This window comes from Pteropus vampyrus, unplaced genomic scaffold, assembly GCF_000151845.1.
Source record: "Pteropus vampyrus isolate Shadow unplaced genomic scaffold, Pvam_2.0 Scaffold65, whole genome shotgun sequence".
In the NCBI taxonomy this organism is placed as follows: domain Eukaryota; kingdom Metazoa; phylum Chordata; class Mammalia; order Chiroptera; family Pteropodidae; genus Pteropus; species Pteropus vampyrus.
The window spans coordinates 648350-662570 of NW_011888846.1; the positions used below are offsets into that span (position 1 = coordinate 648350).

Below are 14221 nucleotides of genomic sequence, written 5' to 3' on the forward strand. Positions count from 1 at the left end.
ATCTTCATTTGGTTTTACATTTCAAAGTTCAGGATTACCATCAGAGTGCAAAGACATACTGTGATATAGGAATACGTGAAGGGCCTTCTCAGCCAAACAGCAAGTCTGTCCATTCCACCATTATAATAGGTCTCAGAAATACTTATTAATTAGAGGCCCCTGACGATATTTATTAATTTAGCCTAAAGATACATGCTGCGAGGCATAATAATATTTGGAGGCACTAATTTACTACTAGAATGAGTTCATCAGTATCTAACAGGACCTCAACAGTACTCAGAAATGGGACAGATCTGTCAATAAGTGGCTTTGGTATCTCTTCAACTTTCACCTTTGTAGAGATAATATCTTGAAATATTAACATTTCTGCTTTGTTTTCCTGCCCTTTTATATAACTTAGTGAAAGATATTGCCCCAAGATGAGGTCCAACCGTAGTAGCAAAAAACTATCAATTTTTAGGTTAAAAACCCTAAAATATGATCTTAAGTCAAAAAGAGGAGGCCTGGGTGAAGTAGAAAACAGAGTTTTGCTATATCACTAAAAAAAAAAAAAGATGTAGAGGAAAAACAGATTCGCTACTTCTCCAACTTCAAGGCACTAGAGGGGTTTCATCTGGGCTACAGGAAGGAACTCCTGCGAGGCTGGGCGAAGCTTGGAAAGATTCCCAACTTTGTGGGGGAGAAACGAGGTGATGAGACCCGGAAGCGACAACCAGGAAAAGGGCCGAGCCTACAAAGGAAATTGCTGAGCTCCGTTGGTCACCAAGATCAAGGAGAAGCAGAGAAGCTGGACTAAGGGCTGGGACTCCATAGGTCTGGCATCCCCAGCTTCCCAAGGCCCACAGACAGGGTCTGTACTGCGCATGCGAGGGCCGCGCAGGACCGGGTAGCGAGGGACCTGGAACCCGGCAAGTGTCTGGGAGGCTGGGTCACAGGAGCGGGCTCTTGCAGGTAGAAGGAACCTGCCTCATTCCAAGCCCTAACCCACACAAAATGTTAAGCCAGTTTCTTGTCCCTTTTGAGTTTCAGGTTATCATCTACAAACTGACCTGGGAGGGTAGTTGTAGGATTAAAAACTGACCTGGGAGGGTAGTTGTAGGATTAAAAAGAAAAGTCTGTGAAGTAAACAAGCCATTGGATTTTGTGACACATGCAAACAGGAAAGGAGTGGGTTCGGGTGAGTCTACTACCCGGGAATTGACTGAGGTGTGTACAGAGCAATGGGCTGATTTACCCAAATAGAAGAATCTGACAGACTACACTCAGGGAGACAGAAAAATTCTGGAAGCAGACGAACCCTTTTGAGCCTCACAATGTGCAGAGGGTTATTCTGTTCTACAAGACCCTGCAGAGGAAACCGCCTGTAAGGATTGTGGTGATGTTGTCACAATATCACACAGGTCCGAACTCATCAAAATATGTATGTTAAATATGCTTGATATTTTGTATATTAAATATATACTTCCATAAAGCTGAAAAAAAAAAAAAAAAAGGATCGGACTTTCCTTTTGATAAATCATAAAATAATCAAAAGAAAGAGTAACAGTCTTATGAGTTCTATATATTCAAAATTGCAGTTTGGGTTTAGTATGAGCATTACAGAGATCTAGAAAGAAAAAGGATGAGGAGGTGGTTATTACGATAGATAAATTATTAGGAGGTATTAAAGTATGTAAATTACTGTGATGGACTAAATGCGACTAGTTGGTGTATTCTATGTGGTGGGTGAGGGGTATTTCATAAAGACCCAAAGGCAGGATATAATACCTTTATTTTACCATTCTCCTGGAGGGAGTCAGGAGTGCAGAGAGGAGGTGGGGGAGCAGATTGCCGTGGCTGGAGTTGAGGAGAGTGAGGGCAGGTAGGGGAAATACTTGGGGAGCTGAGAGCAAAGGACATAGTTTCGAGCCTCCTGTGTTTCATTCACCTGTCTTCTGCATGCGGCTTAGCAGATGAGACTGAGAGAAGCCAGAAAGGGGGGGGGGGTCTGCTGCCCCAGGTGAGACCCCTGAAGGAAGGGTGCCCGGTCCTCTTCTCTGACAGCTCCACTTCCCTCAGTTTCTCAACCAGGTGTTCCAGAATGTGCAGGTGACAGGAACCATTTCGGGCTCATCCAAGTTCAGACATCAAGAAATGTAACGATACCATAAAAAGAAGAAGCCATAGATCCATATCATCAAAATGGCAATGGAAGTCACATGCCAGCAGAAGAAAGTGGTGACAAATATAATGTTATTTTTGTCATCGTCCATCCATTCATAGCCCGAGATTGGTCTGTGTAGTATAAATCCTATCTGTATCAGCCAAGAGCCCGTAATCATATAAAAAAAGGCCTTCATCACCCCGAGCTGCGGCATGTTGGGAGCCCACACCTCTGCGGTGATCGCCAGTGTCAGCAGGAAGACGGCCTGGGTGAGCAGGATGTGACACTGCAGTTCCACTCCTTCTGAATCCTGCATGTGAGACACCATCAGAGGCAGAAACAGGAATGTGCCCAGGGCTTGGGCACCATGCTCCAGAGCAGTGCACCTCTGGGGCAGCAGGTTCTGGCTCACCACATCTACACACCCACTCAGGAAGACGCTCACGTAGAGAGTGAGATGCTGCCACTGTTTGTGGTATAAAAAGTTTCTCTGATGATATATCTTGCTAATAAGTACAAACTGTCCCTGAATGTTGTGCATCTCTTGGGCGACTAAAAGGCAGGCACTCAGTATCTTCACCAACCCAATGTAGTATATTTGCTGCAGCCTGGCCCATCTTCCTTGGCTCCGGGGACGGCACGGCAGGTGCTGGACTGGGTAGCTGCATAACGAGGCCCTGAACACGAGTTGTGCATGATAAAGTCCGTAGAAGAAGAAAGACAACCCCGGATACAGGTGACCCTCAAAGCCTCCCCTGGAGGCGAAGGGAGATCTGGCCAAAGGCAGAGACATGAGGCCCGGGTTTGGCCAGCTCAGGCTCCAGAGTGTGGAGAGAGCTTCCTGAAGTCGACTTATAGCCTCTCTCCAGCTCACTGCATCCACGTACAGAGGGAAATGGTTTTGGAGGGAACCCACATTACAGTGGGGTGGGTGTCATGGTTTCCGTTCTGCTCTTCTGCTCTGGTTCATTGATAACTAACGAACCATTGCCAAACAATGAAATAAGCATTTTCTCCAGCATGATGCCTGGGCATTTGCCATTCTCAGAGACTATGCTATAGACGCCCCTCGCCTCTCCTCTCACTTGTCCTTGACACCAACGCTACCTTCCTTCCTTCTCTCCCAAATTCACAGAACATAAGGAAGAACTCACATGGAGAACACACAGTGTAGGGTACATCCCTTACGATTCCTCACATATAACCTCATACAAACACTAGGTACCAATGTATTCCCCTGGGTCTCAACAGTCTTAAGAGCCATTTGAATCAATAGCTTTAGTAAAGTAGACGGCCCACACCAAAATGGGTAGCTTTTCATCCGATCTATTGAGGGCCTGAATAGAACAAAATGCAGAGGAAGGAAGAACCTGTCCCTTTTTCTTTTGGCCTGTCTTCTGCGCTGGGACATAGTCTTCTCCTGCCCTTGCACTGGGATTTATACCATCAGCAACCCTGGTTCTCAGGTCTTGAGACTCAGACTGCAGTGATACCACCGTCTCTAGCCTGAGACAGCAGATGGTGGACTTCTCTGTCTCCATAAGCACATGAGCCTCATAATAAATTTTATATATATGTGTATATATAGTATAGGTTCTGTTTCTCCGAAGAACTCTAGTACATAGAACTTCAAAAATATAATTTTAAATGAAAATAGAATGTCTCAAAATAATAATATACTATATGCTTCCATATATAGACAGTTCAAAAATGCACAAAACTGAACAATGTGAACATGTATGTGGAAGTATAATCAAAATTCAGGAAAATGATTACCTCTGAGAGGGGAAGGACAGGATAGATTTGAGAGACACACAAGACATTGAAAATAATGACATTTTTCTCTTCTCACAGTTGTTGGTGAGGGCAAGAGTGTTGACTGGATCCCAACCCTGTAGTTGGTATGTATTCTATAATGTCATTTTGTATCTACTCCTTAGTGTGTGTGTGCGTGTGCCTGTGTGTGTGTGTGTGTGCGTGTGTGTGCGTGTGTGTGTTTTAAGAAATAAGAAGACTAAGTAGAAGTGCTGTGTGGGTGAGTGAGACAATATCTAACGAGTGTATTTTAGTGGATGATTTGGTTTAATTATAACTTCTCAGCCAGAGACACAGACTCCTTTACATAAACTAGTTTTTCTCAACCCTTTTTCTAGTTTTTGTCTTCCCTAAGAAACTTACTCAACATGTGTTCCCTTTTCCCTTCCCCCGCCATGAAAATTTAATACCACAGATAATCTATATATTTTATGTCCTGTGGCCCTTTGGAGGGCCACAAACCATTGTAGTATCTAAAGTTATAATTTGTCACCCTCTTGGGGGCAATATTGTCCCCATTGAGGGCACATGGTGTAAACCAAGGGCAGACAGTGATCCCCACAAAGAGTTTGGTGATACAGCACATGTGCCTTTTAGGAACAGGCTGGGAGGATTCATTAGTGTGGAAGAGATTAGATAGCATCAAAGATTCTATCCAATTCTTCATGTGTGGCCGTCAGAACCCAGAGAGCTCATAGGGGGAAAGTCCTGGTATTTGATTAGAAAACTAATTAAACTAATTAGGAAACTCATGTTCTATTAGAGGCAATTGAGTGAAAATTGCTCTCTTCTTACCTGTTTCCAGCCAATAACAGAGGTGACAACTGTATAAGAGAAGGAAGTGTCGTCAAAAAGGATAAAAAGAATGGACTTATTTCTGGTTTGGGGACTTATAGCAAATAACAGGTGGAATGCACATCAGAAAACCACTTGCCCAAATGTGGCGGAAGCAAGGAGCATCCCCTGTTGATCCAGACATACCACCTATGGGACATCCACCTAGGATGGGGAAGGAGCAGGCGCCACACTCACTAACTGATGCCCCGTGAGCTACAAGGAAGGCTTCTATCCGAGGCAACCCTCCTGGTACCACTGCAGGTACTTGGCCACTCCCTGGCTTACCCCCAGAGACAGGACCTGGTGGGTACAGGTCCCAAATGCAAGGTACGAACCTTACTGCTCATAGTAATTATCTCAAGAGAGCTTTTCAAAAATACAGAGTATTAAGTTTTTACCTTGACCCTACTGAATAAAGTCTCTGGGTTGGGGCCCAGGAATCTGCATTTGGTTTCAAACCTGTTTCCTACCACTTGTGATTCCAACGCAGACCATCCTTCACCTGATAATTGGAAACCACTTCACTAGACTAGGAACCACCACCCTGGTCATTGGACCACGCTGGGACACCATCTCCCTCGCCGACCCACAGATTCACCCAGGCGCGGGGCGACATCTTTACAAAAGCAGAACCCAGCAATGTTGACCAAGAGAGGTTGGCATGCAGGGGGAGGAGAGAGGGCAGGGGAGAGAGAAGGCTAAGTAAGAGAGGCATGAGTAGGGGAGGGAGAAGGAAGGAAAGGTGAAGGAGAAAGAGATTGAGAAAGCTGAGAGAGAACATGGAAAACACAGCAGAAATAAGACAAGGTAAAAGCAGCCCAGACCCAGAGGAGGAAGAGGCAGGAAAAGGGAGAAACGAGGGAGCCAGATAAGTAGAAAACCCTCCTGGTTTGGCCCCAACAGACATTATCAGTCAGTGATGAAGAAAATCATCTGTGTTTGAGACCTAGTATGGCCATTTAAGACAAAGTATTTATCTTCTCTAAGACTCATTCACTTCTTAGGTAAATGTGGAATTGTGAGGAGTCAGTAAAATGTTGTATTTTAAAGCAGGTTATAAATATAAATTACTTTAAGTTGATAATCTTAGGGCTATATGAGACCCTAGAGCCTATTTCTTCCAAAGCCTTCCTTTCACAGAAGATGAAACTGAAATCCGAAGAGAAGTGACTCACAGGATGTCACATGCTTAGCGGCTTAGTTGGTAAAATATATGCTGAGAGACTCACTCACAAGCTGACTGTCCACAAGAAGTTCAAGAAAACGCCAGCACAGCATGAGGCAAATGTGTAAGTGGGTCAAGGCTATGAGCCCCCTTCCCAGCCAGCTCCCCAGCTGATGGGAACCCCAGGCCACAGGGGAGTCCAGCTCTCCAGCCGGCCCACTGGCTCGATCTTGATCTGTCCCCCTCAGTGGTAGTGTAAAGAAAAAAAGCCAAATGTGAGGGCCCCAGAATTGGGAAACAAGGGGAGTAAACATCAAATCAACTCAGTCGTCTCTGCAGAAGCCTCCCACCCTGAAATACTTGATGCCACACACACTCCCGCCATTAAAATGCCCACCTGGATGTATCGAGACTAGGTGCAGCTGGAAACAGCTGAGAGAGAATCAGTTATTTCGAAGCTGGGCTTCCTGGTAGAAGGATGTGTTAGCTGAAGGAGGAGTGGCTGCTCAACACGAAATCCAGAAACACAGATACTCAGAAGCAAGACTTTATCCGTCCTTATCTGGTGCCACCCAAGGAGAGAGACCACAGTTGAGAGAAAGGAAGTAGTCTACCACAGCAGTGAAATTTGTTTGGAAAAGGGACAATTTGCCAAGCTTTTCTTTCACCTGCTGTATTTCTGCCACAAGTTCATTTAGTTGTATGTGTTCTGAGTCAATGTTCTGAGCTACGTTGTCCCTAGGTACGTTGGTCCCAGGGTGGATGGCGGGGAGCCTGGTGGGGAGGGCATGGGTGGTTGGTGGGGGCACCTCATTAGCATGCATGAGTAATTCAGTCACTGGAAAGACAGACAGACACATCCTCTCATGTTAATGAATAAATTGGCCTTATTATATTAATATATTAATACATAATTATATTAATATATTATTGTCAATCAGTCCTTCAGAACCTAAACAGACAGATAAAATTGAGTTTTTGGATCTCTAAAGCTGGAGTCTTGGTCCCACTCAGCTCCCTGTGAGCCCCAAGTCATGCCCCCCCCTACTTTCTGCCATCCCAGCCACAACGGTTTTCTAATACTGCCCAGATCACATATTTACATTTAAAGGAGACACCCCAGAAACACCAGTATCTTAACCCACTTTCTTTCAATTCAACAAATGTGTATTAAACACCTATGATCAGCCTGACACTATGCTAAAAGCTGGTATTAAAAAGATGAATGAGACATGGCAACTACCTTGTCAAAAGTAGTACCTTGCCACCCAAAGGATGGCCCAGAAGCCACCAGTGTTGGCATTACCCTGGAGCTTGCTGGAAACGCAGACTCCTGGGCCGCATGCCAGACCAACCAAATCTGAGTCTTTATTTTACCAAGATCTCCAGGTGAACTGACTGCATTTAAGTTTCAGAACTATGATCTGGTAGAAAAAACCCTACTAAAGCCATCTTGAATTAATGTTTATGACGATGGAATAAACCAAGTACAGGGGAAATATAGAGGAGGGTGTGGCTAATTCTGAAGGAGCGGTACACATTCGCACTGAAATTTAAATCGATTCGGGCAACACCTTGGGCCTGAGGAGCAGACGACAGTAGGTAAGAGCATCTGGGTGTGGGAACCGGCATGAACGAAGCTGTGACTGCGCATGGTGTGGGGGATGGGGGTGGGGCGGGTGAGGGGAGGCCACGTGCAGAGCCAGACGAGGGCAGACTGGAATGAAGGTCTTTCAAGAGTTTCCAAATCTCACCCTGGGATGGATGTTGCCATGCAGCCCGTCGGGGCTACACCGTCCTGGCCGGAATGGGGAGTCTCCCATTACCCGTTATGGGCCCTCCACGCTAGGAGCTGATCAGCGCATGGGCAGGGAGACGCCTCTTCCCAACTCCTGGCCCTCAGTGACCTGTTAGGAACGAGGGGCTGATGTTTGCATTCAACAAAGGGTGCCGAGTCTCAGATCTCATGCCAGGCCACCTGGTCCCTGGCAGCGACTCTGCAGGACGACCTTGGTAGGAAGTGGGTGCACAGATTCCCATGGATTCTCATGGATCCCTCTCGGCCCAAACAGCCTCCGGAGAGAGGGCTTCCCCTTTACTCAGGTTTTAAGGGAAGTCGACTCCGGAGAAAGTCGAGAAAGTAATGGCAAATAAAGGAAAGGGATCGGGCAGGAGTCTGGAGGTTGCGTCCTAATCCTTGGCCTGGCCTCTAGCGGTGTGACCCTGACGGCTCTCTAGGCCTCAGCCGAGAAATAAAGAAGATGGACGAGATGATTCGCAGGTCTTTTCCAGCCCCTATAGCCTGGGATTCTGGCACCTTCCAGTTTTAGAGAAGTCTGCCATTTTTCCCTTTTTCAAACTACTTAGATTAGATTCTCTCGAAATCCACTTTCCAGTAGCAAAATAAAACATTTTTCTTGGGAACAGAGTCTCCGCCCCTACTCACAAGGGCAGCTGGTTAGACTGTCCATCAGGGTTACATTTAGGGAATTTTATACACACACACATGGTATGAAATACATATGCGATATCTACAATTTGCTTCACAACTGAGCTGGCCACCAAGGAAGCAGAAGGTTGGGTTCTGGTCAAAAATGTTCTCATATATATTTGGAGAATTATGACACGTATTAGTAAAGAAGAAAGACATATAATTCCATAATAAAGTATCCTATTAAATGATCATCGTGAGCATTTCACAGTGCTAAGCACATGATAGGAATCGCCTCATTTATTCCACGCAAATCTATCAGGTAATAAGTCATTTAGGATGTTTTTGGCTACAAAGAGAAAACTGATTCCACTGGCTTAAGCAAAAAGAAATTGATTCTCTCACTTTACAGGAACCCCAGAGGCAGTGCAGCCCCAGAGCTGGATAGTACAGTGGCTGAATGAAGTCATCAAGGATCCAGGTTATTTCTCCAGGTTACTTCTAGTTTTTCTCTCTGCCCTTCCCGTTGGTCTTGTCCTCAGATTAGCAACCATTAGGGTTTCAGGATGCTGCCATATTCCAGATAACACATCCTCACAGAATGTCCAGAGGCAGAAAGAGAGCTTTGTTTTATAAATATATGTTTCTTTAGGATGGGGGGAGGGCCTTCTGGAAACCCTGGAGCAGGCACACCCTCACATCTCCCCGACGACCTGGATTTCAAGCCCATATCTACTACATCCATCACCAGCAAGGGAATCTCCTATGTGCTCAGCCTGCTCAAGTCTCTGCTGCCGTGGCTGGAGCCCAGCCTCGCCTCCTCTGATACACAGGAGAGGGAGGGGAACTAGCAAAACAAAAAACGGGGTTCTTTAGAGAGAAAGAAGAGGCAGGTGGCTGGTAAGAAGGCAAATGAATAATTATTTCCATTTTATAGTTTCAGAAATGGGGGTTTCAAGAATATACCAGGTCACACAACATGTAAGCAGTAGAACTGGGATTCCAAACAGAGCCCATACCCTCAGGCATACTCCATCCAAGTCAGGTCAAAGTCGCCTGCCCCTGCAGTCCTCCCTGCCTTCCTGACCGCCCCCTCCCCGCATTCTTGCTGGGGTCAGAGGCTCCTTCTGCTCTCTCAGTCCCCCGCCTCCCCCAGGGCCCGGACTAGGTCTCATTCATTTTTTTATTTCTCTTTTCCCCTCACCCTCTAACACCATGCTCACTCGCTTTCAACAGAAATCTCCATCTACTCACTGTCCCCATTAGATTGGCATTTCCTGCTCAGTAGAAAGCATGTCCTCTTTCTTTAGCCACTTTCTCAGTCTCACCACTGCCCAGAACTCAGCCCTAACACCAAGAACTATTCCAAATAAGTAAAGGCTCAGACTTTAGACCCTGACAGGCCAAAGTTTCAGTTCTAGCTTCGCCACTTACGAGACATGTGACTTTAGGCAGATGACTGAACCTATCTAACTAAGCCATAGTCTCCTCACTCATAAAATGAGGATATTTACCACACAGGGTTGTGGTGAGAATTGAATGAGACAGACTTTAGTACAACTCTTGATCAATGGGAGTTATTGTTTTTAATTAATGTAATAAAAATGAAAACTCACGTGATCGCAGTTTGTAGAGCTTTCCCTACAGTATCTCATCTGACCCGCATAACAATCGTGTTGGCTGGAAGATGTTTTCTCCCTGTGACAGCTGAGGACACTGAGTCTGAGGGAGGAAAAGAGCCTCGTCTGTTTCAGATTCTTCTGTTACGTTCTACGGTACGTTCCTGGGGTGCTATTCTCTCACCATGTGTATCAGCTGACCTTCCTTCTTGTGGATCATCTCTGTTATGGGTAGAACTGGCCCCACCCCCCAATCCTATGCCGAAGTCCTAACCTCCAGGACTCATTTGAAATAAGGCACTGCAGATGTAATTATCTAAGATGAGGTCATACTGGAGTAGGATGGGTTCCTTCTCCAATGTGACTGATGTCCTTATAAAAAAGAGGAAATCTGGACACAGACACACTGCGAGAATGCCGTGTGAAAATGGAGGCAGAGATTGGGGTGATGCTTCCACAAGCCCCGGAATGCCAAAGATTGCCAGCCAACCATCAGAAACTAGAGGAGAGACATGGAACAAACTCCTTTTACAGACTCAGAAGGAACCAACCCTACGGACCCTTGATCTCGGACTCCTCACCTTCGGACCTGTGAGACAACCGGTCGCTGTTCCAGCCACTCTGTGGTGCTTCGTTACAGCAGTTCTAGCAAACTCATACAATCACCTTGGGCAGGGGCTAGAAATCTGATTATAAACCCACTTCAGTGGGGGTTGTTTTTCCCTTGAGATTCTCATTGGCTTCTCCCGGGCACCCCCCACCTCCCCCTCCCCCGCCAAGTTTCCGTAGTTCAGTGCTAACAACATTTTATATTAATTTCACAGCTCGAGATTCTTGCGCCCCCCTAAACTTGAGTATTGTGAATTTGGAGAGCCTTCGGATTCTCATTTGTCCTTTGTTTTGTTTCCTACCCTGGGCTCTTTGTAGAGAGCAGCTTCCTTACTGCGTGAGCTGTGGGAGGAGTTAGTCTCCCTTTCACGGAAGGGGACCACGCTTCCAAACCCAGCTCTTATACTGAAATCTGTGCTTTAGTTCCCCCAATGTCTGAGCCCAAGCCTATTCCTCCTGTCCCTCTATTGAGACAAAAACCCCAAGAAGTAGGGCTTCTCTCTGGGTCCCGTCCCCCACTGCCTGCCACAGGACCAACTCATAAACTTGTTATCCAGTGGTTGAGTTACAGTTCATATTTTGTCACCCAAATGTCAGCTAGGTTTTGGGTTTCTTCTTTAGATCCTGGATAAAAATCAATAATGTTGTTCTGCTCCATTTTATTTATTTTATCCAGCATATCTTTTCCTGTGGGGGGTGGGATGGGGAGATTCGATCGGTCTGCTATGCTGCCAAAAATTGAAGTCCTTGGAACAGTTATCAAAGGGAAGCGCATTTTCTAAAGGGGGTCAGGGTGTTTGAGTTGGAGCAGTTCCACATCTAGGTAGGTACTCTGCTTTTTTCCCATGGTATGGCGGCGCTGGTCCAACCAAGCCACCTTGTGCCTGTGGATGGGGAAGGGTGTCCCACAGTGTGGAAAGAGCTTCCTCCCGGGGCTGAGGTTGCTCCCACAGAACTGTAACCCTCATCTCCACTGCATGCAGGAGCTTTCGATACTCATGAGAGAGCAGAAAACACTGCTGGACTGGCACTGAGTCCCAAACCACCTGAAAAGGATTTCAATTTCTCCTCCCCTTGGGAGGACAGGCAGAAGGCAGCCAAGTACAGAAAATCCTAACTACTTAAGTCAGGGTTAGAGCCACCAGAAATATCCCACTCAACCCATAATCTGTGTTAATTGATCATAATTAATCAAGAGGACCTGCCCATTCTCATTAGCATCATTTCCATCATGAGCTAAAAATACAAAAGCCCATAAGAGACAGCCCAGTTTCTCAGTGAGGGAAGCAGTAGAGGGTCTGTCACTTTAAGGCTTTCGGAGATCCTGAAGTTCCCCCAAGTGGTTTTAGCAATCCCATCTGCAGCAAAGAGATTTGGCTCTGAGACGCTTCAGCCAGCTACTTAGCCAGCCTACGCTCTATCACAGTACACTGAAAATCAGATCTGGGCCTGGAATTCTCCATCAAGAGAAGTGAGAGCTTCCATGTCGCTCAGAGCGATTTGTAGTTTTTCAGGTCATTCTGAACACTGACCCGGGGGCATCAAAATTACTCATCTCCTTCGAATAGCCATAAGAATCAATGGTTTGGTTGTGTGAATATCAGACAAGAGAGGTCATAGCCCTTTTTCCTGGTTTTCTGCAGATGTAAAAAGTTATACATAAAAGTTTGACACTCCCTGGACAGAAATAATGTCACTCACTTCAGCCCCTATCAGCTAGCCTGTCAGGAAATGGATTCTTCGCTATCCACCATGACCCATCTCCTCTTCTCCAAGAGCCCCATGGATAAGAGCCCTGTAAGATCTGTCAAACAGCCTTTCTCAGAAAGGAGAGAGACAGAATACATAGCTCTTGCTATTGATACAGCAACAACGTCCCTCCCCTCCAGCTTCCAGGGAAAGATGATGCTTCAGTCTCCGGTGCTGCAGCTCAGTGAGGTAAAGAGGCTGCCAGACAGAGCCTACTCAGTCCCTGATTGAGCCAGCAGGGGCTCGAGGAGGAGGGCTACTCTAAGCCACCACAGTCAACCTGTGCAACCTCAGGCACCAGTGCTCCTTCTCTGGGCCCCAGGACCTTGTCTCGCCTATTCAATCCTATCAGATTCCTGCCGTCCCCTCTGGGGTCCTGCTCAGGAGTGATTGCACCTACTGTCAGCCAAACTCCATGTTTCATGCTCGTCCCAATCCCTGGGATTTCCTCCAAGGCCAGGCTGCTGCTAGCTTTTTAACTTCCTAAAGAAAGGATCCATCCCGACCTCTGCTGCTTCGGTAATTTGGGCGCCACCCAGAAGGGTCTGCATTTTTAAGACAAAAAGAGGACAGAATAATAAGGAGGATCCACACTTCAGGAACAAAAGGCCTATTTGCCAGCCTGGCAGTGTAGTCAGGACAACACCTTTCATTCCTGGTCAGATCCACCTCCACCCCTGGGGCCATGTTGAATTGCTGTGGCTGCCCATCTGTGGCGGGCACTGTAAACTTTCCAAGGTGGAGTGAGGCAAGCAAGGCCCTAACATCCGTGGAGACCTATCTGGTGTCTCCATCATCCCAGCCCACAGCTGATGACCTTATAGAAAGCTATAACTCTGAGTGCAGATAGAGCCTAAAGTCACCAGTTAACAAACATCTTCTTTGCTGCTCATAACCCCTAGCAGTGCACCTGCCCGATCTCTCTGTGTGAAAAGCCTCAGGATCAAAAAGGATATTGAGTCATAATCTAATAACGTAAAGAATTCGGAAATGACTGAAATCTCCTGTGAGAAGGAAATCTCCTTTCCTTCTAACCTGGACCATGTGACCAAAACAGGCTAGCTGAAGGTGGACGACAATCTGGGGCTAAGTGTGACTAGCAGAACTGTCACATTCCGGCCAGGAAGGACCGCTGCTTCTCTCCCACAGGTCTCCATTTACACCATCGTTTACTGACTAGCCAGAGCTGGACAGCGTTTAAAAAAACTAATGGCAATAATAAACATTCTTCCTGTGCAACAAACTCTGTAGCTAGTGACTCCTCACAATAAGCCTCATCCTTATGTAACAGATAAGTAATGGAGGTTCAGGGACTGGTCAAAGGTCACATAGCCAGGAGGTGAAAGATTGAGATTCAAACCCAGGTCCAACTGGGCCTAAGCCTGGGGCTGGCCCTCTCCACCCACCCTTGCCACTCATTCCCCAGGGGAACCAGACTGTGCCAACCATGCCCGGTCAGAACATTATGGGACAAGATGAATCACCTTAGCTCTAAAATACCCAGCCACGTCATTGTTCTGTCACCCTGATTTATGGAAATAGGAGAGGCATTGTTAAGGCTTAAAGGTCCCTGCCTCAGAAACCAGAGCCTGCTGCTAACAGCCAGCTGAGGGAGCCGTGCCTGGCTTTCAGCAAAAACAGTCCGTTTTCAAGCAAGCATCCTACGTACCCCCTTCTCCCTACCCCTCCTTAAATCCCTAACGTGAGTCTGGTTCCCCATTAACCTCTATCCCCCAAATTTTATTCCCAGGACTGTCCAAACTCAGGGAAGAAACCGAAGGCTGGAGTTAGCATAAAAACACGTGCTTCTCATTAGATCGTCTGCAGCAGAAGTTGAAACCTGCCCAATTTCG

At 46.5% G+C, this 14221-nt stretch overlaps 1 protein-coding gene across 1 annotated transcript; it reads right to left on the reverse strand.

The window, feature by feature from the left end:
* Positions 1-2126: 2126 nt before the first annotated feature.
* Positions 2127-2936, reverse strand: LOC105292875 (transmembrane epididymal protein 1-like). Its single transcript, XM_011361267.1, has one exon. It carries the CDS (start codon positions 2934-2936, stop codon positions 2127-2129), a length of 810 nt encoding a protein of 269 aa, XP_011359569.1.
* Positions 2937-14221: the final 11285 nt, after the last annotated feature.